The 24,962-nt window shown below is 50.8% G+C and overlaps 2 protein-coding genes and 2 long non-coding RNA genes across 8 annotated transcripts in view; 3 read left to right on the forward strand and 1 right to left on the reverse strand.

Annotated features, from left to right (window-relative positions):
- Nucleotides 1–166: 166 nt before the first annotated feature.
- On the reverse strand, nt 167–10,392 carry irak1 (interleukin-1 receptor-associated kinase 1). Of its 4 annotated transcripts, none has more exons than XM_034678433.1 (15): nt 9,876–10,390; nt 7,507–7,674; nt 7,057–7,179; nt 6,785–6,867; nt 6,354–6,524; nt 4,871–4,935; nt 4,624–4,735; nt 4,250–4,371; nt 3,846–4,059; nt 3,701–3,772; nt 3,501–3,579; nt 3,152–3,246; nt 2,330–3,041; nt 2,079–2,177; nt 167–486 (listed from the first exon to the last, which is right to left on the reverse strand). In XM_034678433.1, exons 1-15 carry the CDS (start codon nt 9,976–9,978, stop codon nt 407–409), a joined length of 2,298 nt encoding a protein of 765 aa, XP_034534324.1. In that variant the 5' UTR covers nt 9,979–10,390; the 3' UTR covers nt 167–406. The 4 variants fall into 4 exon arrangements, with proteins under 4 accessions (XP_034534324.1, XP_034534323.1, XP_034534326.1 ...); XM_034678432.1 differs by having other exon boundaries at nt 2,321–3,041; nt 9,876–10,387; XM_034678435.1 differs by lacking the exon at nt 2,079–2,177 and having other exon boundaries at nt 9,876–10,392.
- A 3,389-nt stretch (nt 10,393–13,781) lies between these two features.
- Nucleotides 13,782–21,437, forward strand: mecp2 (methyl CpG binding protein 2). 2 transcript variants are annotated; one of them, XM_034678430.1, is made up of 6 exons: nt 13,782–13,913; nt 16,547–16,724; nt 16,832–17,043; nt 17,119–17,312; nt 17,432–17,568; nt 18,280–21,437. In XM_034678430.1, exons 1-6 carry the CDS (start codon nt 13,882–13,884, stop codon nt 20,935–20,937), a joined length of 3,411 nt encoding a protein of 1,136 aa, XP_034534321.1. In that variant the 5' UTR covers nt 13,782–13,881; the 3' UTR covers nt 20,938–21,437. The 2 variants fall into 2 exon arrangements, with proteins under 2 accessions (XP_034534321.1, XP_034534322.1); XM_034678431.1 differs by having other exon boundaries at nt 13,897–13,917.
- A 1,590-nt stretch (nt 21,438–23,027) lies between these two features.
- On the forward strand, nt 23,028–24,368 carry LOC117808776. Its single transcript, XR_004630394.1, has 3 exons — nt 23,028–23,132; nt 23,471–23,556; nt 23,599–24,368. It is a non-coding gene; the product is annotated as an uncharacterized LOC117808776 (long non-coding RNA).
- A 150-nt stretch (nt 24,369–24,518) lies between these two features.
- LOC117808777 overlaps nt 24,519–24,962 on the forward strand; it is a 1,721-nt gene continuing 1,277 nt past the window's right edge. The window contains exon 1 of the long non-coding RNA XR_004630395.1: nt 24,519–24,962. This exon is cut by the window's right edge and continues 42 nt beyond it. This is a non-coding gene — a long non-coding RNA (uncharacterized LOC117808777).

The following is a 24,962-nucleotide window of genomic DNA, read 5'->3' on the forward strand; positions in this document are numbered from 1 at the left end:
CAGCCTTTCGGAGGGTCAGGCTGATGAACTTCAGAGTCATGTGATCTAAAAATGTTTTATTCATCTTTAACAGCATCTCGTTTTTCCTGTATGTCTCGTATATACAGTGAAAATTGACAATAAAAACCTTTGAATCTTGAATCTTAACAGACACACGTATTCAACATATGAAATGATAAATCTTTTATTTGTATAAAAGTATAATAATATCAGATTTACACAGCGTCACTTCTTCCTCAGGTAACACCAGGGGGCTCTCAGACCTGTGCTAAGCTTCATTAACAGGGCTGTGGTAATAAATATAAAAAGGACATATCATTCAGTCAGCTGTGTGTTCAGGTCACACACACAGAGACAAGGAGGGGGAGGAGGAGTCCTCAGGAGGAAGAGCTGCTCCGCCATTCTGTCAGGTGTGTTTGGCAGGAAGGTAATCCAGCTCATCGCTCTCCTCTGGTCCTCTCCCCTCCACAGAGCTCGTCCCTCCATCTGAAGAGACGGGGACATAGAGGGGACAAATTACAACCAGTCTGTCTTCAGAGATTCAGTTAGAGCGAGACAACGAGACATTTACAGAAAACAGACATCAAAGCTGACTCTGAAACTCGTTACTGAGTCCTACAGACATGTGTAATAGACCTGTAATAGACCTGTAATAGACGTGCTGTAGACCTGTAATAGACGTGCAGTAGATGTGTAATAGACGTGTAATAGACATGTAATAAACCTGTAATAGACGTGTAACAGACGTGTAATAAACGTGAACTAAACATGAACTATAGACACAATATAGACATGTAGTAGACATTAGTTATTGACGAGTAACATACGTGTAATAAACATGAACTATAGACACATTATAGACATGTAGTAGACATTAGTTATTGACGAGTAATAACATCAGTTATAGACATCAATCAATCTCAATTTATAAAGCGCCAAATCCCAACAAATGTTCTCAGACTCGTTCCAAACAGAGCAGGTCTAGACCGTACTCCATGTTCTATTATTAACAAAGACCCAACATCAAGACCGGATCAGATCCAGTCCCCTCTTCCAGACAGGACTCAGTCTGATCTCATCTTAATCCACCATGAGCAGAGCACTTTGCAGCATTTAGCAAGTTACAGTGGCAAGGACAAACTTCCTTTAACAGGCAGAAACCTCCAGCAGGACCAGACTCATGTTAGACACACATCTGCTGAGACCATGCTGTGTAATAAAATACATTATAGACACGTCATAGACGTGTTATAACATTTGTTATAGATTAATTTTAATTATAGACAAGTAATAACATAAATACAGACATGTTATTGATGTGTGATAAAAATAAATTACAGATGTATCAGATATGTAATAAACATGTTACAGGTGTGTAACAGGTGTGTATAGAGGTTACAGGTGTGTATAGAGGTTACAGGTGTGTATAGATGTTACAGGTGTGTAACAGGTGTGTTACAGGTGTGTATAGATGTTACAGGTGTGTATAGAGGTTACAGGTGTGTAACAGGTGTGTTACAGGTGTGTATAGACGTTACAGGTGTGTATAGAGGTTACAGGTGTGTATAGAGGTTACAGGTGTGTGTAGATGTTACAGGTGTGTATAGAGGTTACAGGTGTGTATAGAGGTTACAGGTGTGTATAGAGGTTACAGGTGTGTATAGAGGTTACAGGTGTGTGTAGAGGTTACAGGTGTGTGTAGATGTTACAGGTGTGTATAGAGGTTACAGGTGTGTATAGAGGTTACAGGTGTGTATAGAGGTTACAGGTGTGTATAGAGGTTACAGGTGTTTAACAGGTGTGTTACAGGTGTGTGTAGATGTTACAGGTGTGTATAGGTGTTACAGGTGTGTTACAGGTGTGTAACAGGTGTGTATAGATATTACAGGTGTGTATAGGTGTTACAGGTGTGTATAGGTGTTACAGGTGTGTGTAGATGTTACAGGTGTGTAACAGGTGTGTGTAGATATTACAGGTGTGTATAGGTGTTACAGGTGTGTAACAGGTGTGTGTAGATATTACAGGTGTGTATAGGTGTTACAGGTGTGTATAGGTGTGTGTGTGGTGTGTGTTCGTACAGAGGTCTTGGTCTGAAAGCAGATCAGGAGTCCGGATCTTCCCGTCGTCGTAGAGAGTCTTCTTCTGCAGGAGCCGCAGCTTACTGGGATTCAGGAGCACTGAACACACAAGACACACACTTCACACAGCGCTCACACACACAGAGTTTGAAGAGGACTCACCTGAGTACCTGAGAGTCACATGACTCATCCTGAGAGAACGTCTCAGGTGAGAGAGGAGGCGGAGCTGAGGGTTCTCTTACCTAAGGGTCCTGAGGCTCCTGAGGGTCCTGAGGACGAGGAATGCAGGGACCCCACAGGAGAGAGGCTTCCTGGGGCACTGTAGAGACCTGCTGTGGTCCCCCCGGTGGTTGGTCCTCCGGTCTCTGGTCCTGGGGGCTGTCCTGTTAGGAACCTGGACCCTGCACTGTCACAGGTGCTGCCAGGTAGGGGAGGGAAGTTGTACTGGTCCTCAGTGGGGACAGAGGGCTGAGTGAACTGGGACTCTGAGGGCCCGGCTGGACTGAGGAACTGGTCTCTGGTGTGTAGAGGCAGAGACCCTGAGCTGGACCCGTTAGATCTGCACTGGGACTGAAGGTTGTACTGGGAGAAACCTCGACTCTCGTCGGTTTCACACGGACCGATGAAAGACGAAGAGCAGGGGGGGAGGGAGGAGGAGGAGAGGGGGAGGGAGGAGGAGGAGTGTAAGGGGTCAGGAGGGGCAAGGGAGGAGGAGGAAGAGGAGGAAGAGGAGAAAGAGGAGGAGGAGGAGGAGGACATGCAGGGCTGGTAGGTGTCCTCCAGTGGTCCCAGTTTGGACATCTGTTGGGACAGCACCTCCACACTGTAGTCCTGAGGACGGGGGCGTCGGTGGAGGTGGGAGGAGTGGGGCTGAAGGTGAGGGGGAGGAGGGTGACGTAGGGGGGAGGAGGCGGAGTCTGTCCTCCTCACACGCCTGTGGATTTCCTGCAGTTCGTCGCACACCTGAGAGGAGAACAGGGACACGTGGATCAGACCAGGATCAGGACAGGAGCCCCGCAGCGCCCCTGCATGAGGTCCAGATCCTCCTCAGAACCCGTCTGATCTGAGCTCACCTGAACCATGGACGGTCTCCTCTTCCTGTTCCTGTTCAGACAACTGCAGGCCAGAGCCCAGACCTCCACACAGCCAATAGGATCTGCAGCGCCCCCTACACACACACACACACACACACACACACACACACACACACACACACACACACACACACAGAGTGTTAGATACCAGATGGAACACACACACACACACGTAGAGACACACACACACACACACACACACACACACACACACACACACACACACACACACAGCATTAGATACCAGATGTAACACAGACAGACAGACAGACAGACAGACAGACAGACAGACACACACACACACACACACACACACACACACACTGACCTGAGGTCAGCCGGTGGTCCAGCTGTTGCCTAAAAGCTGCTGCACACACACCATCTGGACTGTCCTCAACCAGGTCCTTCTGCAGAACCAGAACCAGAATCAGAACCAGAACCTCAAACAGGACGATAGACCAACTATCACTTAAAATCAGTGTGTGTGTGTGTGTGTGTGTGTGTGTGTGTGTGTGTGTGTGTCCTGACCAGGTATCTGTCTCCTCCTGACTTGGTGTCTCTCTCCAGCGCTCGTCGTCCCGTGAGGATCTCCAGTAGAACCTGAAACAAAACACGCGTCACAGCCGGCCCGCCTCACAGACTACATTACCCATCAGCCCCTGCAGCGTCTCACCACTCCAAAGCTGAACACGTCCACGGCGGTGCCCAGCTGACCGTTCCTCAGGTACTCATCAGGCAGGTACGCCACCGTCCCCCGAATCGTCTCCGTCTTCCCAATAGACGTGGTCTGAGACGCAGAGCGGCCCGACCAGCTGGGACTCGCAAACCGGGCCACACCAAAGTCTGCCAGCTTCGCCTCCAGGTACCGGTCCAACAGAATGTTTGAGCTGCACACACACACACAAACACACACACACACACACACACACACACACACACACACACACACACACACACACACACACACACACACACACACACACACACAGTAAGCCTCACGTTCACACCAGATCCATGAGGTGTGACATCATGTGATGTCATGTGTTGTCATGTGACGTCATGTGATGTCATAGTGACCTCTTGACGTCCCCGTGGATCAGGGGTTTATGTCCTGCAGGGGGGCAGTGAAGGAACTGCAGAGCTCTTGATGCTCCTTCAACAACACCGACCCTCTGAGACCAGGAGAGGGCGCCAGCCTCCTGTGACACACAGACACAGACACAGACACACACACACACACACACACACACACACACACACACACACACACATATACTTTAATATACACCTGTACACATAAATCATCTCTTGGGAAAAAATAACGACACATTTTAAATCTTTGGGCTACAGCTGTTTGTGTGTGTGTGTGTGTGTGTGTGTGTGTGTGTGTGTGTGTGTGTGTGTGTGTGTGTGTGTCTCTGTGTGTGTGTGTGTGCGTGCGTGTGTGTTACATTGTGCAGCTGGTCGTCCAGAGATCTGTTCTCCATGTAAGTGTAGATGAGACACACACACTCGGGTCCTTCACTGAAGCCGAGCAGATCAACGATGTTTGGGTGTCTGAACCTGAAACACAACACACACTGAGCTCACTACCACACACACACACACACACACACACACACAGAAATATAAACACACACACAAACACACACAGACACACACACACACACAGAGACACACACACACAAACACACTCACCTGGTCAGTTTGTCCACCTCAGTGTGAAAACTCTCCTTCAGCCGATCCCACTCCATCAAACAGCCCTACAACAACAACAACAACAACGTAAACAACAACAACAACGTAAACAACAACAACAACAACGTAAACAACAACAACGTAAACAACAACAAAGTAAACAGCAAGAATGTAAACAACAACAACAAGATTGCAAACAAAAATGTAAACAACAACAAGAACATAAACAAGAACGTAAACAACAAGAAGAATGTAAACAACAACAAGAAGAAGGTAAACAACAACAAGAAGAAGGTAAACAACAACAAGAAGAAGGTAAACAACAAGAACGTAAACAACAACAAGAAGAAGGTAAACAACAACAAGAAGAATGTAAACAACAACAAGAAGAATGTAAACAACAAGAACGTAAACATCAACAAGAAGAATGTAAACAACAACAAGAAGGTAAACAACAAGAAGAACATAAACATCAACAAGAAGAACGTAAACAACAAGAAGAATGTAAACAACAACAAGAAGAATGTAAACAACAACAAGAAGAAGGTAAACAACAACAAGAAGAAGGTAAACAACAACAAGAAGAAGGTAAACAACAAGAAGAACGTAAACAACAAGAAGAATGTAAACAACAAGAAGAACGTAAACATCAACAAGAAGAATGTAAACAACAACAAGAAGAATGTAAACAACAAGAATAACATAAACAACAACAAGAAGAACGTAAACAACAACAAGAAGAATGTAAACAACAAGAATAACATAAACATCAACAAGAAGAACGTAAACAACAACAAGAAGAATGTAAACAACAAGAAGAACGTAAACATCAACAAGAAGAACGTAAACAACAAGAACGTAAACAAAAACAAGAAAAACAACAACAACAATGTAAACAACAACAAAAAGAACGTAAACAACAAGAAGAACGTAAACAACAAGAACAAGAAGAACGTAAACAACAACAAGAAGAATGTAAACAACAAGAATAACATAAACAACAACAAGAAGAACGTAAACAACAACAAGAAGAATGTAAACAACAAGAATAACATAAACATCAACAAGAAGAACGTAAACAACAACAAGAAGAATGTAAACAACAAGAAGAACGTAAACATCAACAAGAAGAACGTAAACAACAAGAACGTAAACAAAAACAAGAAAAACAACAACAACAATGTAAACAACAACAAAAAGAACGTAAACAACAAGAAGAACGTAAACAACAAGAACAAGAAGAACGTAAACAACAACAAGAAGAACGTAAACAACAAGAACGTTAATGTAAAGTGTTGACTTCTCAGCCTGCGTGGCGCTCACAGCTCGTTACCGTGGATGGCGGTGAGCAGTAACAGCAGATCATGTTAGCAGCTCGTTAACTCATCATGAAATCTGATTGGCTCGTAACGGTTCTCACACAGTATGAACCCCATCATATAACCACGCCCCCTCTCTGTGATCTGTGCTGTGATTGGCTGACCTGTTCACGGAGTCTCTTCACCGCACAGTCCGTCTTATTCAGAGTCGCTCTGTACACGACTCCAAACCCGCCCTCCCCCACCTGCAGGGAGGGGGAGAACCCCTCCGTCCCAGCATGCACCTCTTCATACGACCAGCTCATCACGCCGCCGCACGGCACCTCCAGGGGGCGCTGAGAGACGACATCATCACCATCGTCATCATCATCATCATCATCATCATCATCATCATCATATCCATAAAACCAATAGAGTGTGTGTGTGTGTTTGTGTGTGTGTGTGTGTGTGTGTGTGTGTGTGTGTTACCTGGGGTCATCATCATCATCATCATCATCATCATCATCATCATCGTATCCATAAAACCAATAGAGTGTGTGTGTGTGTGTGTGTGTGTGTGTGTGTGTGTGTGTGTGTGTGTGTGTGTGTGTGTTACCTGGGGTGGATGATAGGGGACAGACTGCAGGTCAGGGGGAGGCGGGGCAGGTCTGGGGAGAGGTCTTCCTCCTCCTTCAACGACTGAACAGAGAACATGACCTTAATAATCACAACTGAGGACACACACACACCTGACACACACACACCTGAGGACACACACACACACACCTGAGGACACACACACATCTGAGGACAGACACAGACACAGACACAGACACAGACACAGACACAGACACACACACACACACACACCTCCTCCTCATGTCTTACCGTCTGACAGCCTGCAGGTGCTCTGAGTGGGCGGGGCCTGAGACGGTTTTGGAGGAGGGTCAAACTGAGGAAGAGATGAAGCGGGAGGGAGGGGAGAAGAGGAAGACCTCAGGCTGGAAGTCCCTGCAGAGAGGGAGAGAGGTCAGAGGTCAGAGGTCAGAGGACAGAGGTCAGAGATCAGTGGTCAGAGGACAGCGGTCAGAGGACAGCAGTCAGAGGACAGCGGTCAGAGGTCAGGGGTCAGAAGTAGGCCAGGGTCTTCCCCACAGTCCCTGGAGGTGTGTAACGGTGTCAGGTCCACGGTCGTGGATTAGAGCGTGCTGCATCGTGTGGTTCGGCCTCTGCTTCCCCCTGCTGACTCTGATCCTGACATGACGGATGCTTATAACAGTAAAGAGGTCAAAGGTCAAAGGTCAGAGGTCAGAGGTCATTATAGGTCAGAGAACTCACAGGTCTGAATGACATCACGAGGGCGGAGCAGCTGCAGACGCTCCAACAGGTGGACCAGCTCCTCAACACGGCCGTTCCTGTTCCCCCATTGGTTCATCACCCACTCGGTCCGCCTCTCCCTCCTCTCAGCCAATCGCAGAGAGGTCTGATCACACAGCACCTCAGAGGCTGAGAGAGGGAGATAGAGAGGGAGACAGGTGAGGAGGGGGAGCGAGAGAGGGAGACAGACAGGTAGAGAGGGTCAGACAGACAGGTAAAGAGGGTCTGACAGATAGACAGGTAGAGAGGGTCTGACAGACAGACAGACAGGTAGAGAGGGTCTGACAGACAGACAGGTAGAGAGGGTCTGACAGATAGACAGACAGACAGACAGGTAGAGAGGGTCTGACAGATAGACAGGTAGAGAGGGTCTGACAGACAGACAGACAGGTAGAGAGGGTCTGACAGACAGACAGGTAGAGAGGGTCTGACAGACAGACAGGTAGAGAGGGTCTGACAGACAGACAGACAGACAGACAGACAGGTAGAGAGGGTGTGACAGACAGACAGACAGACAGGTAGAGAGGGTCAGACAAACAGACAGGTAGAGAGGGTCTGACAGACAGGTAGAGAGGGAGACAGACAGGTAGAGAGGGTCAGACAGACAGGTAAAGAGGGTCAGATAGACAGGTAGAGAGGGTCTGACAGACAGACAGGTAGAGAGGGTCAGACAGACAGACAGGTAGAGAGGGTCTGACAGACAGACAGGTAGAGAGGGTCTGACAGACAGACAGGTAGAAAGGGTCTGACAGACAGACAGGTAGAGAGGGTCTGACAGACAGACAGGTAGAGAGGGTCTGACAGACAGACAGGTAGAGAGGGTCTGACAGACAGGTAGAGAGGGTCTGACAGACAGATAGGTAGAGAGGGTCTGACAAACAGACAGACAGGTAGAGAGGGTCTGACAGACAGACAGGTAGAGAGGGTCTGACAGACAGACAGACAGACAGACAGACAGACAGGTAGAGATGGTCTGTCAGACAGACAGACCGGTGGAGAGGGTCAGACAGACAGACAGACAGACAGACAGAGAAGACAGACAGACAGACAGACAGGTAGAGATGGTCTGTCAGACAGACAGACAGGTAGAGAGGGTCAGACAGACAGACAGGTAGAGAGGGTCAGACAGACAGACAGGTAGAGAGGGTCAGACAGACAGTCAGGTAGAGGCGGTCTGAGAGACAGACAGGTAGAGAGGGTCTGACAAACAGACAGACAGACAGGTAGAGAGGGTCTGACAGATAGACAGGTAGAAAGGGTCTGACAGACAGACAGGTAGAGAGGGTCTCACAGATAGACAGGTAGAGAGGTTCTGACAGACAGACAGGTAGAGAGGGTCTGACAGACAGACAGGTAGAGAGGGTCAGACAGAAAGACAGACAGACAGACAGGTAGAGAGGGTCTGACAGACAGACAGGTAGAGAGGGTCAGACAGACAGTCAGGTAGAGAGGGTCTGACAGACACACAGACAGACAGACAGACAGACAGACAGGTAGAGAGGGTCAGACAGACAGACAGGTAGAGGGTCTGACAGACAGACAGGTAGAGGGTCTGACAGACAGACAGACAGACAGACAGACAGACAGACAGGTAGAGAGGGTCTGACAGACAGACAGGTAGAGAGGGTCAGACAGACAGTCAGGTAGAGGGTCTGACAGACAGACAGGTAGAGAGGGTCTGACAGACAGACAGACAGGTAGAGAGGGTCTGACAGACAGACAGGTAGAGAGGGTCTGACAGACAGACAGACAGACAGACAGTCAGGTAGAGAGGGTCTGACAGACAGACAGACAGACAGGTAGAGAGGGTCTGACAGACAGTCAGGTAGAGGGTCTGACAGACAGACAGGTAGAGAGGGTCTGACAGACAGACAGACAGGTAGAGAGGGTCTGACAGACAGACAGGTAGAGAGGGTCAGACAGACAGACAGGTAGAGAGGGTCTGACAGACAGACAGGTAGAGGGTCAGACAGACAGACAGACAGACAGGTAGAGAGGGTCTGACAGACAGACAGACAGACAGACAGGTAGAGGGTCAGACAGACAGACAGACAGGTAGAGAGGGTCTGACAGACAGACAGACAGAGAGGGTCAGACAGACAGTCAGGTAGAGGGTCTGACAGACAGACAGGTAGAGAGGGTCTGACAGACAGACAGACAGGTAGAGAGGGTCTGACAGACAGACAGGTAGAGAGGGTCTGACAGACAGACAGACAGACAGGTAGAGAGGGTCTGACAGACAGACAGACAGACAGACAGACAGACAGATAGTCCCGTTCCTTGGTTTTGTTTGACCCGGTTCTCTCAGGTCTCTTCTGGTTTAGACTCACCGAAGCGGGTCCAGTCTAGGTCCGACAGTCCGTCCATGATCCAGCAGAACTCGCATAGTACGGAGGCCGGCAGGTCGTAGAGGAACGGTCCTCCTGCCGCCATCTTTACCGGATTGAGGCTAACAGCTAACAGAGACCGGGTCACAACGGGACCAAGACCACCGGGACCGACTCTACCAGACTTTGTGGACTCGGGTCAGAATGAGAAGTTCAGTCCTCCGCTGCTTCCGCCAAACGCGTCACTAAGAACTTCCGGTTTGGAATCCTTCAAAATAAGAGCACCTTTATAACATCCATCCTGTCTGCTGTCAGGACTCTCGAGGACCTCATATCAGACTCAGCCTGAAGGTTCCTGCACAGAGAGGGGAGGGCAGAGACCGGCTCTGAGCAAGCCCCGGTCCCAGAAACCACATAAGACCCTGTCCCAGACAACAAATACCTCAAACTAGACCCTGATCCAAAGTAGAGATAAAAAACCAGGACTTAAAACTTAGAGGGACCCACACACAAACACAGTGTGTGTGAGCTTGTGAGTGTGTGTGTGTGTGTGTGTGTGTGTGTGTGTGTGTGTGAGTTTGTGAGTGTGTGTGTGTCAGTGTGAGTGTGTGTCAGTGTGTGTGTGTGTGTGTGTGTGTGTGTGTGTGTGTGTGTGTGTGAGAGTATGTTTTTGTCGGTTTAATAAATGAGGGACATTTAATGTGAAGGGAAGTACCGAGTGACGACTGAACTGACTCATTTCCGTTCTGACTAAGTTCTAACATCAGAAAAAACCTGAGCAGCGGTGTGTGTGTACGTGTGCGTGTGTGTGCGTGTGTGTGTGTGTGTGTGTGCGTGTGTGTGTTTGTGTCTTTCCAACAGAAGGGTTCATGAGTCTGTGTTTTACTGAGCCGTCCCTAAATGCATCAGTGTGTTTGTTTATGTATCTCTGTGAGGTCCATGTGTCTCCATGGCAGCCTCAGGTGAGGCGTGGTGATGGGGCTCAGATGACCTTTGACCTCTGACACAACTTCCGGGTGTTTCTAGGACCTGCTGCTCCCAGACTCGCCTCAGCAGGAGGGGACTGAGGGACCGGATACCAGGGACTGGATACCAGGGACTGGTCACCAGGGACCAGAGACCAGGGTCCAGAGACCGTGGACCAAGGACCAGGGACCAGAGACCAGGGACCAGGGACCAGGGACCAGGGACCAGTACTCGCTCCCTCAAGGTCAGGAGTGTTTGAAGGTCTGACCTCGTGGAGACTCTTTATTGTTACTCCCTTCATACTTGAACCAGCTGTGGGGACATGACAAACACCTGCACAGAGAGCAGGATGACCGTAAAGATCCTCGTTTAGACCAGTTCAAGATACTTCAGTCTCTGTTGCCCCCTGCTGGTGCAGCAGCTTACTGCAGGTGCTCTGAGGACACCCTGAGATCTTCATAATACTGGTGTGACCTGCAGGAGCAACACCTGCACCTGATCAGACCTGACCTGGGTACCTCAAAGAAGGGTCCTCAGCCTGACAGTCTGTCCCCTGAGCTCCTCTGGAGAAGGATTCTCCCACAGAGACTCTCACACAGAGACTCTCCCACAGAGTCACTCCCACAGAGACTCTCCCACAGAGACACTCCCACAGAGACTCTCCCACAGAGACACTCCCACAGAGACTCTCCCACAGAGACTCTCCCACAGAGACACTCCCTCAGAGACACTCCCACAGAGACACTCCCACAGAGACACTCCCACAGAGTCACTCCCACAGAGACTCTCCCACAGAGACACTCCCTCAGAGACTCTCCCTCAGAGACACTCCCTCACTGACACTCCCTCAGAGACACTCCCTCAGAGACACTCCCACAGAGACACTCCCACAGAGACACTCCCTCAGAGACACTCCCACAGAGACACTCCCTCAGAGACACTTCCTCAGAGACACTCCCACAGAGACACTCCCACAGAGACTCTCCCACAGAGACTCTCCCTCAGAGACACTCCCACAGAGACTCTCCCACAGAGACTCTCCCACAGAGTCACTACCACAGAGACACTCCCACAGAGACACTCCCACAGAGAAACTCCATCAGAGACACTCCCTCAGAGACACTCCCACAGAGACACTCCCAGATTTTTTGACCTATACTGCAGCCAGCCACCAGGGGGCAGACACACTCCTGAAAGCTTAACTTCCAGCCGAGCGAGATGCACCCCTGCTACCAACCATATCCTGTTAAAATAACGGACGTTGTCTCCATGACGTCACCCATCTGTTCCTGAGCGCTGTTTTGAAGCCAGTCCACGGCGGCAGCCATATTGTAAATGCAGAACTCAACCAGGCAGAGTGTGACGTATAGAGGCGGAGTTTGAGCCTCTTAGCCAACAGCTATGTCACATCAGTCATGTCCTTATTTGGGCAAAAACTTGTAATCTTAATATTTTCTGAACTGTCACGTCAGAAATAAAATCACCCCCCGTACAGTGCCTGGGCACTGTCGAGGTGCCCTTGAGCAAGGCACTGAACCTCCAACTGCTTGGGGTGCGCTGGTTGATGGCAGCATCCTCACTCTGACATCTTTCCCAAAGTGCATGTCCACTGCATGTGTGTGTGTGTGCATGATTGTATGTATATACCATAAAGCTGTGCGTGTAGCATGACCGAAAAATAACACGAGTGGAAAAAATGTAATTCCCCCCCCCTGGGGATTAATAAAGTATGTTTCCTCTTCTTCTACAGTGTGTGCCGATAGAAAGATTAACTACATAGAGCCAAGCTGATTTTTGAACCAGGCTGTAAACATGTTTATTTAAAGTCTCTTTGAATGGGTGTGTATGTGGTTTCCTGTGTCTCTGCAGCCAGCCTCTAGTGGACACTCAATGAACTGCAGTTTCTAACACTTCATATTTTGAGACCGGAGGTTGTTACCGACTGCAGCTTTAAATAAAGTTTGAATCAGTGTTTGAATAAATGAGAGTGTCTGATGTGTTTGTGTTTTAATTTTTGTTGTTTGTTATTGTTTGTTGTTGTTTGTAATAAAGCTTCAGCGCGTGGCATCACTTTTAACGGTGTGTCCTGAACGTCACAGCTGTGTTCACATCTCGCGAGACTTCGCCGCCCCCTGCGCTGCTGGCCTCGTCCCCCCGCAGATCTCGCGGTGTTTTCTGACTGACAGATGGAAATGGAGTGTGAGGGGTCAGCGGTGATGCTACCTGCCCGTTTCCTAGTTCGGGACTGGTACAAGTCCTGGATGGGGGGCAGGTCGACACTCATGATTTTTCTGCAGTCCTTATAGTCCGCTGCAGTCTGTGTTTGTCTAGTTTGGTTGCAGATCCAAACCAGACAGTGATGGATGTGCACAGAACAGACTGGATGATGGAGGTGAAGAACATGATCAGCAGCTCCTGGGGCAGGTTGAACTTCCTGAGCTGACGCAGGAAGTACATCCTCTGCTGGGCCTTTTTTCTGATTGTGTCTATGTGGGAGGTCCACCTCAGGTCCCGGGAGATTGTGGATCCAAGGAGAGATTAACTACATAGAGCCAAGCTGATTTTTGAACCAGGCTGTAAACATGTTTATTTAAAGTCTCTTTGAATGGGTGTGTATGTGGTTTCCTGTGTCTCTTCAGCCAGCCTCTAGTGGACACTCGATGAACTGCAGTTTCTAACACTTCATATTTTGAGACCGGAGGTTGTTACCAACAGCAGCTTTAAATAAAGTTTGAATCAGTGTTTGAATAAATGAGAGTGTCTGATGTGTTTGTGTTTTTATGTTTGTTATTGTTTGTTGTTGTTTGTAATAAAGCTTCAGCGCGCGGCATCACTTTTAACAGTGTGTCCTGAACGTCACAGCTGTGTTCACATCTCGCGAGACTTCGCCGCCCCCTGCGCTGCTGGGCTCGTCCCCCCGCAGATCTCGCGGTGTTTGCTGACTGACGGATGGAAATGGAGTGTGAGGGGGCGGGGTGCAGCAGGAGGGAGCAGAGATGTTTGGAGGCTTTTTTTTAATATAAAATTATTTATTTAAATAAAAATGGCCGCCGTGGAGAGCGGAGAGGAGAGACTGTAAGTGAGCTTTTACCTTTTATCCTCCTTAAAGAGCCGCCGCCGCTCCGCGCGCCGCCGCGGACCGTTTACTGTCGAGTGTTTTATTCAAAGTGCGTTTGTTTCTGACGCGGCCCGTCTCCGCGGAGCGGGGTTAGCGGGAAGACGTCACCAACTAACTACTGCTAACTGTGGACTTTAGCCTAGCCCGCTTCCCGCGCCCCGCCGGGCCGCTCAGATCCCCACAGGGGGGTCAGGCCGGCGAGTCCGCCTCAGAGACCCGGGCCCGGTGAGCCCGCCTCAGAGCCCCGGACCTCATAGACCCGGGCCCCGGAGCTGTGTCCGCCCGCCTCCGTCACACAGCCTGCTAGCTTACAAGCTGCTAGCTGTTAGCAAACACTCAGAGTGTGTGTTTATCTGAGGAGGAGAGAGAGTGTGTGTGAGGCTCAGTAACCCGGGTTAACCCCTACACACACACACACACACCCAAACACACACACACCATTATACCCCCCCCCCTCCCCAGCAGCTGCTTCCTCAGACTCCCTGAGCCAGGCAGCAGCTGTCAGGGATCGAACCTGTGACTGTGGGGGGGCAGACCCATCATCACCTCCACTTCCACCTGCAGCTTCATCACACACACACACACACACACACACACACCATTATACCAACCCCCCCCTCCCCAGCAGCTGCTTCCTCAGACTCCCTGAGCCAGGCAGCAGCTGTCAGGAATCGAACCTGTGACTGTGGGGGTGGGGTCAGACCCATCATCAGCTCCACCTGCAGCTTTATCACACACACACACACACACACACACACACATCATTATGCCCCCCACACACCCCCACCCCCCGACAGCTGCTTCCTCAGACCCCCTGAGCCAGGCAGCAGCTGTCAGGGATCGAACCTGTGACTGTGGGGGTGGGGGCAGACCTATCATCACCTCCACCTGCAGCTTCATCACACACACACACACACACACACACAGGTCTTCAGGTCGAGGCCTCGCATCATCTCAAACATGAGGTCACCTGGGTAGAAATAACATGAACCCATCAGATCCAGGTGAGACCGGTTTCAGACAGGTGGACCGGGGTCAGGTGTGTCTCTGTCAGGGGATTGATGGTTAGAGGAACTCTGGATGTTCAGTTCTCAGGTGTTTTAGGCTCAGGTAGATCATCAGGTCAACCTCCTGCTGTGTGTGTGTGTGATGTAACAGTTGTGGTTATCTCGCTCTGAGCCTGCTGACGTGTTGAACTACACGACAGGAAGTTGAGTTGAGAGGTTCAGAGTGAAGTCGTGTCCTCGTGGTTAACGTCTCTCTGAGCACAGCGGCCATGTTTGATTTCAGTGGTTGATCTTCAGTTTGGAAGAGGAAGAGGAAACACCTCTCTGTCTCAGTCAGGTGACAGACGAGTAATCTGCGTTCTCTCAAATTTAAACAGGTTCAACCAATCAGAGAAGACCTGAGCAACGTGCTTGCCAAGTTTAAAATAAAGATCAACAGGAACAACCTCCTGAAGGACGTGAGGAGCGTGGACAGATCTGTACTCAGACTCAGGAGAACATGAAGAGTAGAGCGTTCAGAACGTTGATGTGTTTAAACACGTCCATGTGAATGTTTACAGAGTCATTGATCCATCAGCTGCTGGATCTGAACGCTTAGACATGAATCTAAAGCTACCTGATGAGCTGCAGACGGATCAGATCAGGGACGATGCTCCAGGAAAAGTGAATCAGAAGACAGATAAAGACGATATAAACCGGTCAGAGGTCAGAGGTCAGGTTCGGAGACGAGTCAGGAACAGAGGATCAGCTGATGGTGCTGTAGTAAACATCACTTCCTTTTTCCTGAGACCGAAGCTCCAGATCACTGATCCTCCGACAGCGAGCTTCACAGACTCACACCTGCACAGAGAATCCACCAATCATAACATCACACCTTCAGTGACATCATCACAGGTTTAAAACAGGGACTGACTGAAAACCTCCTGATGGTACGTTCAGGGACGCCATCAGATTTTACAGTGCGTGACTCTCAAAGTCCACACAGGAAGTAGAGCTGAAGCACCGCCCACATGCATGTTTAAGAGTGAAGTCATTGGCTGTTTTCAAACCGCCTTCTATAGAGCACAGAGCGCCATGTACACATGTTAACAGCAGGTGAAGGGTTAAAGGGAGAGTTAGGGGCGGAGTTTATATCCAACTCACCTGTTAACAGCAGGTGAAGGGTTAAAGGGAAGGTTAGGGGCGGAGTTTATATCCAACATCTCTGTTCGACATCCGTCGTTCACGGGAGAGGAAAGAGCTGTAAATCGATTCAGATATAAGCCCCGCCCACTTTCAAACCTGACCAATCACTGAGAGTCTGTTGGGTCAGATTAGTGACTCTACCATGATATCATCAGTGATGTGACACTACTACTGATGACATCATAGTAGTGTCACATCACTGATGACATCATAGTAGTGACTCTACCATGATATCATCAGTGATGTGACACTACTATGATGTCATCAGTGATGTGACACTACCATAATGTCATCAGTGATGTGACAGTAACAGGCATGATGTCATCAGTGATGTGACAGTAACAGGCATGATGTCATCAGTGATGTGACAGTAACGTGATGTCATCCTTTCTCCTCAGGGAGGAGGGTCAGGAGGGAGGGGAGGGGCCTGTCAACCCTCGCTCTCCCAGCAGAGAGAGAGACAGGTCCCACAGTAAGACCAAGAAGGGTCGCAGAGAGCGCCGTCATGCCGACCTGGGGGCTGAATCCACGGCCACGCCCACATCAGCTGCACGACAGCCACAACTGGAGGCACAGGTGAGACGTGTTTAGAGTCCAGTCCCATGTGGACCGGGTCTCCCAAAGAGACATCTCCCAAAGCAAACATGTATATGAAGCTGGTTCCCTGTGGTCTCCTCCTGCAGGTGTCAGAGCCACAGGCCGGCCCCTCAGAGGAGGCGGGGTCAGAGTCTATGGCCGACAGTGAGTCAGCAGGTTCTCCCAGGCAGCGGCGCTCCATCATCCGGGACCGTGGGCCGCTGTACGATGACCCCTCACTGCCTGAAGGCTGGACTCGCAAACTCAAACAGAGGAAGTCCGGACGCTCGGCGGGGAAATTTGATGTTTACCTGATCAAGTAAGCCACGCCCACCGCCGTGGCTTTGTCTCTTATCTCCTCAGGGAGGGTAACTTATTCTGTTTTACTGTTCAGCTCGGAGGGAAAGGCTTTTCGTTCCAAGGTGGAACTCATCGCCTATTTCCAGAAGGTGGGTGACACGACTACTGACCCCAACGATTTTGATTTCACTGTCACCGGACGTGGAAGCCCCTCCCGCCGCGAAAAGCGTCCCCCAAAGAAACCAAAGGTGGTAAAACCATCAGGTCGAGGCCGTGGTCGGCCCAAAGGTACTCGAGTTCTTACACGAAGTCATCACCTGAAGTTATAAATGAAGCGGGGAGATGAAAGCCTGTGAGTGTGTCGCTCCTTCAGTTTGGTTTTGATGTGCTTCCTGTTGTTTCTGCAGGCAGCGGGAAGATGCGTCAGGCCACGGAGGGTGTAGCCATGAAACGCGTGGTCGAGAAAACCCCGGGCAAACTGCTGGTCAAGATGCCCTTCAGCAAGGCAGAGCCCTCCACCGGCTCCACCTCCACTGCCTCAAAGGTACCATCAGTCTGTCGTACAGTCCTCTGCGGGGAAGGTTCAGATCAGGGGTAGAAAGAGATAAAGGTCCCAGATCCCAGCAGGAAGAGGAGGAGGGTCATCTCAGTCAGGGGCTCTCTCTTAAAACTGTCGTATTCTGGACCGTCCTCTACACGGTTGTAGCCCTGTGGGGGGGGGGGTCTGAAAATGCTAACTTTTGAAACCAGGTTCCAGAGGGGGTCTCTCGTTAAAGCCCCCCTATCTGTCTCCATGTAAACTGGTGAAAATGGTGAAGAGGGCCCCTGCTGGCCTTGCATGCATGCTGGGACCGCCCAACCAGTGTCCCCCTTTCTGCTGCCCTTTATCTCTTAAGAATGTGAGAGGCCAATATTTCATTAAATAAAATGAACTTCATGCATACCTGGAACCTTCAGGTCCGGGGTTTGAGGTCAGCCATTTCAAGTTGTCCGTCTCCTCATCGGCGGCTAATTCAGGTGAGCATCCCACAGTAGTGCCTAGACCAGACCCCGGGTTTTTGGGACCGTAGCATGTTGAACTAGAGCTGATATTGTAGGACTGAACTGTGGAGATGTAGGTGAAGTCCTCACACTGGGACCACATCCAGGTGATGCAGCAGGGACTTTCTTCAGAGCAGGATCTGGTGTTCTAAGTATTTTCTAAATCCAGTAACGATGCCGGCTTTAACCTGTTGTTGTGGTGATTCCCCTCTAGGTGGTGTCGCCTGCCCTCGTGCCCAAGTCTCGTCCTGGCAGAAAGAGGAAATCAGAACAGGAAGTTCCAGTGCCACCACAGACCGCCCCCAAGAAACGAGGCAGGAAACCAACCTCGGCCTCAGTGGCATCACCTGTTGCCACAGCATCCACCTCCTCAGCATCGACCGCCGGTAGCTCTGCCGCCGGAAGCTACGCTGCAGCCGCCATCTTAGCTGCAGAGGCCAAACGGAGAGCAGCCAAGGAGTCTTCCACCAAACCTGTGGTCCAGGAAACCGCCCTGCCAATCAAGAAACGCAAAACAAGAGAGACAGTGGAAGAGAGGGAGAGTGTCCAGACTCCCACTGCTCCTACAGTGGAGAGTGAAAGAATGGTCACTGCGGAGGGGGAGGGAGACAAAGGGGAGGGTGTTCCTACCTCAGAGACTAAGCCCGCCCCCTCTGAGCAGAGCCAGTCACAGACACACCCCACGGCGTCAGACGAATCACATGGACACAAGACACATAAAGGGAGGAAGCACAAGGAGAAGACAGGAACAGCAACCGCAGAGGGAGGACGAGGAGAGGAAGCGGAGGAAGATGTAGGCGATAAGGGAGCAGAAGGTGGAGGAGGACGGAGTAGCAGCAGCAGCAGTAGCATTAGCCCGTCAAAGAGACACAAAAGGAAGGACAGACCGCCCCACAAGCACCATCATCACCACCACCACCATCACCACCATCATCGCCACCAACATTCCTCTGCTTCCTCAGAGGATCAGCCTCCTCTCCCTCCAGCCTCTGGACCCTCTGGACCCTCTGGACCCTCTGGACCCTCTGCACCCTCTGCACCCTCTGGACCTTCAGAACCCTCGAACCAGTCCAAGCCTGAAGCTGAGCCCCAGACAGGGCCTCAGCTCAGCCCCCAGCACTCCCAGCAAACACCTCCCAATCCACAGTCCAAGTCTGCGACTCAGTCCTCACCCGAATCCCGACGACATGCCCCCTCTCAACCACGCCACCTCATCCAACCCCGTTCCCTTCAGCATCCCCAGAACCAGTCACCCTCCCAGCCCCAGGCCCAGTCTCGGTACTCAGCACCCCAGCCCTCTCCTACCAGGCATGACCCGCCCCAGCCAAGGCCCCTGTCCCAGTCCCAGGGTCAGACCCAGTCATCCCCCCAGAAAGCCCAGTCAAAGCCGGCCCACTCCCCAGCTCAGCACCAAACCCAGATCCAGGCTCAGCATGCTCCATCTCAGCCACACCCTCCTCAGTCCACATCAACCCTGCAGGTTCATCCGCCCCAAACAAGGCACCCACATCTGCAAACCCAGTTCCCCACAGCACTCCAGACCCAGACCCAGCACAGGCATCCATCCCAAACCCAACCCCAGCTCAAACAATCTCAACTGGAGATCCGACAGTCACTTCAGCCTCAACCGCAGTCCAGAACCCCAGCCCAAATTCAGCCTCAACCGCAGTCCAGAACCCCAGCCCAAATTCAGACTCAACCGCAGTCCAGAACCCCAGCCCAAATTCAGACTCAACCCCAGTCCAGAACCCCAGCCCAAATTCAGACTCAACCCCAGTCTAGGCCCCCAGCCCAAATTCAGACTCAACCCCAAGCCAGAACCCAACTTCAGACTCAACTCCAGTCTAGGACCCAACTTCAGACTCAACCCCAAGCCAGAACCCAACAGCAAACTCAACCTCAGTCTAGGACCCAAGCCCAACTTCAGCCTCAACACCAAGCCAGGACTCAACTTCAGACTCAACCCCAGTCCAGGACCCCAACCCAACTTCCAACTCAACCTCAGTCTAGGACCCAAGCCCAATTTCAGTCTCAACTCCAAGCCAGGACCCAACTTCAGCCTCAACCCCAAGCCAGGACCCAACAGCAGACTCAATCTCTATCCAGAATCCCAGGCCAACTCCCGCCTCAAATGCAATCCCGAACTCCTGCCCAAACTCAGCCTGAAGCCCAGTCCAGAACCCCTGCCCAGCCTCAACCTCACCTGCAACCCAGGCATCAGGTGCAGTCCCAACCGCAGACAAGACACCTTCAACAACATCAACCCCAGACTCAATACAGACCCCAATCCAGACAGTCATCTTCCCAGCCGAGACCATCACAGTCCCAACCCCAGTCCCAAGCACAACCACACTTTCAGCGTATTCAAATTCAGCCGCGCCCCCGATCGCTACAGCCCTCTCAACTTACCAGGCCCAGCCTGCAGCACATTTCATCCCACCGCCCATCTCCCAGCCTATCCAGGACCAACCTGGTCCCTCTTTTGCAGAACCAGAGTGAGCAGCCCCAAGATCTGAGCACATCACGGCCTGGTCGAGGGAGCCTGCTGCCAAATCGAGAGGCCGCCCTGGAAGGCGTCAGGGCCCAGGGGAGAGGGGAGCTGGTGGTAGCATCAGAAAGTAGGGAGGTCGTAGCAGGTGAAAGGGGGTCAAACAACACCCCAAGGTCCATGCCTTCTGGATCTCCAGCAGTGGCCGGGGCCGGGGGCGGTCTTGTCCCTGGGGCAGAGAGTAGGGCTAGGCTCCGGGCAGAGCCAGAGGCAGCAGGCGAGGGAAGGGAGCTCAGAGACATTGTCCCCCAGTCCGCCGTCCCCTGCCCCAGCCGAGAAGAAACCGTGGAGTCGCGGACTGTCGTCAGCGAGCGAGTCAGCTGATCTGTAGGACTAGAACAGGCTGACTGATCGGCAGACTGATGGACTGAGTCAGCACCCGGGGAAGAGGAGGGGACTGGGTTGTGAGGAGGTTCAATGATTTTACACTGTTTTCGGATAGAAGTGAAGGTACACAAAGCTGGTCGGACTGTTGCAGCTTCTTGTCTTATTCTGTCTGAAGACTCTATAAAGTCCTGGATCTGAGACCCAGCATGGAACTGAGGGACCGCTGGAGACGAGACTGGACGGTGTCTTTTTCTAGGAAAAACAAACAAAAAGGAAAACCGATAAACAAGTGTGTGTGTGTGTGTAAATATAATCAAAAAGGCAGCTGTTGTGTCCCGCTAGTCTCCATAGGGAGGGGGGGGAGTAGTTTGGAACTAAAAACCAACGCTTAACAACACATTACTCTGAACGAATCGTTGCTTCCGGAATATAACCTCCTTTTTTATTTGTATTTTGATAGTTTATTGTTCTGTCTCTGTTACAGCTTTAAACTCTGATATTATTGACTGACAGTCCCTTATTATTGTTGTGCTGCTGACTGACGGTCCCTTATTTAATGTCCTGCTCTTACTGACAGTTTCTCACCCGCTGATAGTCCCTTACTGAAAGTAGTCCGTTACTGAAAGCCTCGGAGGAGATGTGAGGCGGCGGTTTGCACCTTAAACTGGTTTCTTAGAAATCTCACGCTTTGTTTCCATCGTCCATGAAGCCCGAGGAGATCGGAAAGGGCTCTGTTACGTTTCCACCCTCTTCCAGACTGCCCCCTAGAGGTAGCTCATCTGATGCACGAGTACGAATCCCCGACTCTGCACAGACCTCATCTGAAGGGAGTGTTGACCCACTCTGTGGAGTATTTGGACCTCTCCAGGAGTTCTTGATCCTCCTTATCAGACACTAAACAGAGCAGTCTGCTGTTTGATAAGAAGAGTTCAAGTGCTGCTCGATGGGTCCTCCGATCCTTCAGATGAAGAGAGAAATGTTCTTCCATGATAGAGATTCTTCCACACGGCCTTCATTGAATCTGTTTCCAAAGGAAGCGCTTTAATCTCAACAAACCCTCGTTACCGTAGCTTTGTTTCCATTTTAGTGAGTGAGTGGGAGATGGAGTCGTTTTTACCGTCTTCGTGTTGAATGTCTGGAACAGTTTGCACTCCAGTTTGTACAATCAACCGCCTGCATGTCGCTCAGACGCCCTGTAGGCCTTCAACCGGGGCAGCATGTACGCAGAGGTCCGCCCTGCTGGGGTTCACTGTCGGCCATGTTGGCGACGTGAGAAAGACGCTGAGCAGAACCCTGATGGAGGTCCGGTTCAGCTTCATGTGGAGTCACGTGCTGGAGTCAAAAATACAACACTGAGCAGGGAACTTCAAGTCTGAGGGTTCAGGTCTGAGCAGTGAACTTCAAGTCTGAGGGTTCAGGTCTGAGCAGGGAACTTCAATTCTGAGGGTTCAGGTCTGAGCAGTGAACTTCAAGTCTGAGGGTTCAGGTCTGAGCAGGGAACTTCAATTCTGAGGGTTCAGGTCTGAGCAGTGAACTTCAAGTCTGATCGTTCAGGTCTGAGCAGAGAACTTCAAGTCTGAGGGTTCAGGTCTGAGCAGTGAACTTCAAGTCTGAGGGTTCAGGTCTGAGCAGGAAACTTCAATTCTGAGGGTTCAGGTCTGAGCAGGGAACTTCAATTCTCAGGGTTCAGGTCTGAGCAGGGAACTTCAATTCTGAGGGTTCAGGTCTGAGCAGGGAACTTCAAGTCTGAGGGTTCAGGTCTGAGCAGGGAACTAGCTTCAAGTCTGAGGGTTCAGGTCTGAGGGTTCAGGTCTGAAGGTTCAGGTCTGAGCAGGGAACTACAAGCCTGAGGGTTCAGGTCTGAGCAGGGAACTTCAAGTCTGAGGGTTCAGGTCTGAGCAGGGAACTACAAGTCTGAGGGTTCAGGTCTGAGCAGGGAACTTCAAGTCTGAGGGTTCAGGTCTGAGCAGGGAACTCACTTCAAGTCTGAGGGTTCAGGTCTGAGCAGGGAACTAGCTTCAAGTCTGAGGGTTCAGGTCTGAGCAGGGAACTAGCTTCAAGTCTGAGGGTTCAGGTCTGAGGGTTCAGATCTTAGCAGGGAACTAGCTTCAAGTCTGAGGGTTCAGGTCTGAGCAGGGAACGCGCGTAAGGTTTGAGGGTTCAGGCCTGAGGGTTCAGGTCTGAGGGTTCAGGTCTGAGCAGGGAACTAGCTTCAAGTCTGAGGGTTCAGGTCTGAGCAGTGAACTTCAAGTCTGAGGGTTCAGGTCTGAGCAGGGAACTTCAAGTCTGAGGGTTCAGGTCTGAGCAGGGAACTTCAATTCTGAGGGTTCAGGTCTGAGCAGTGAACTTCAAGTCTGATCGTTCAGGTCTGAGCAGTGAACTTCAAGTCTGAGGGTTCAGGTCTGAGCAGGAAACTTCAATTCTGAGGGTTCAGGTCTGAGCAGGGAACTTCAATTCTGAGGGTTCAGGTCTGAGCAGGGAACTAGCTTCAAGTCTGAGGGTTCAGGTCTGAGTAGGGAACGCGCGTCAGGTCTGAGGGTTCAGGTCTGAGCAGGGAACTTCAAGTCTGAGGGTTCAGGTCTGAGCAGGGAACTAGCTTCAAGTCTGAGGGTTCAGGTCTGAGGGTTCAGGTCTGAGGGTTCACGTCTGAGGGTTCAGGTCTGAGCAGGGAACTACAAGCCTGAGGGTTCAGGTCTGAGCAGGGAACTTCAAGTCTGAGGGTTCAGGTCTGAGCAGGGAACTTCAAGTCTGAGGGTTCAGGTCTGAGCAGGGAACTCGCTTCAAGTCTGAGGGTTCAGGTCTGAGCAGGGAACTAGCTTCAAGTCTGAGAGTTCAGGTCTGAGCAGGGAACTAGCTTCAAGTCTGAGGGTTCAGGTCTGAGCAGGGAACGCGCGTAAGGTTTGAGGGTTCAGGCCTGAGGGTTCAGGTCTGAGGGTTCAGGTCTGAGCTTGACGGAGGACAGAGAGGATGGAATGAGAATGAAGCTTTCAGTGAACAGCACGAAGGAAAACCTCCAGAACTCCAACCCCTTAGACCTGGTTCCTACCCCCCATACGCCCCCCACCGGAGACTTTACTGAATTAGTGCCTTTAAAGATGGCCGCCAACACGTCCTCACATTTGACAATAACGTGATGCTGCTGAGCTCGGTGAGGTAGACGTCCAGACCCCCAAAGTCCCAACAGTCTGGATTTATAGGACAGGTTTCGTCCCGTGGGAACGAGTCTTCTTTAGGACTCTAGTTTGGATCTTATAAATATCATTAAGGGGACCAAGTTCTCGTGTGAGAAACGTTCACAGCCCCTGACCGCCCAAAGGAGGTCTTCTTTGACCTGGAGCGGGACGAGCGGGACGAGGGGCGAGTCCATGGTCTGTGTATATAACGGACAGCGTCGCTTCGCCTTTTCCCGTTGTACGGTCTTGAAGCCTAAATATCCCGTTCCAGAACGCTGCCATCTTGTAAATTTTCTGCAGCCAGAGTCTGCGGAGTAGGGAATTTGTGTTTCCACGGTAACAAGCTCCGCCCTACAGCGAGGTCCTACGGAGTTTCTCTCTACGGCAGCTGTCAATCAAAGTAAACAGGAAGTAAAAACACGTTTTTTAAAGTTTGACCAGAGACAGAGTTTGACCTGTACTGCAGCCAGCCACCAGGGGGAGCAGTTTTGGTGGCGGCCTCACTTCAAGCCGAGCGAGGACACGGGGAAAGTTATTTAAGAATCACTCCGAACAGCGTCCCTAAAGTAACTTTTATTGATCTTCAACAAGATCATCACGTCGTGCCTGATGATGAAGACATCTCACGCTCACATGAGGATAACTCGCCCTGAGAGAGCTCACGTTAACACGGGGCTCTGTGGGGACGGACTCACCCGCAGGACGCTCACTAGTGGACACTGGAGGAACTGCAGCTTCTGGGACTTTATCTGAACATGGTTATTTAGTCCCAGAAGTTCAGAGGGCTCCATCTAGTGGCAGAAATCCTGCAGCACATCCACTCAGACCACACACCTGAGCAGGTGTGAC

Source organism: Notolabrus celidotus, unplaced genomic scaffold (assembly GCF_009762535.1).
Source record: "Notolabrus celidotus isolate fNotCel1 unplaced genomic scaffold, fNotCel1.pri scaffold_149_arrow_ctg1, whole genome shotgun sequence".
Classification (NCBI taxonomy): Eukaryota; Metazoa; Chordata; class Actinopteri; order Labriformes; family Labridae; genus Notolabrus; species Notolabrus celidotus.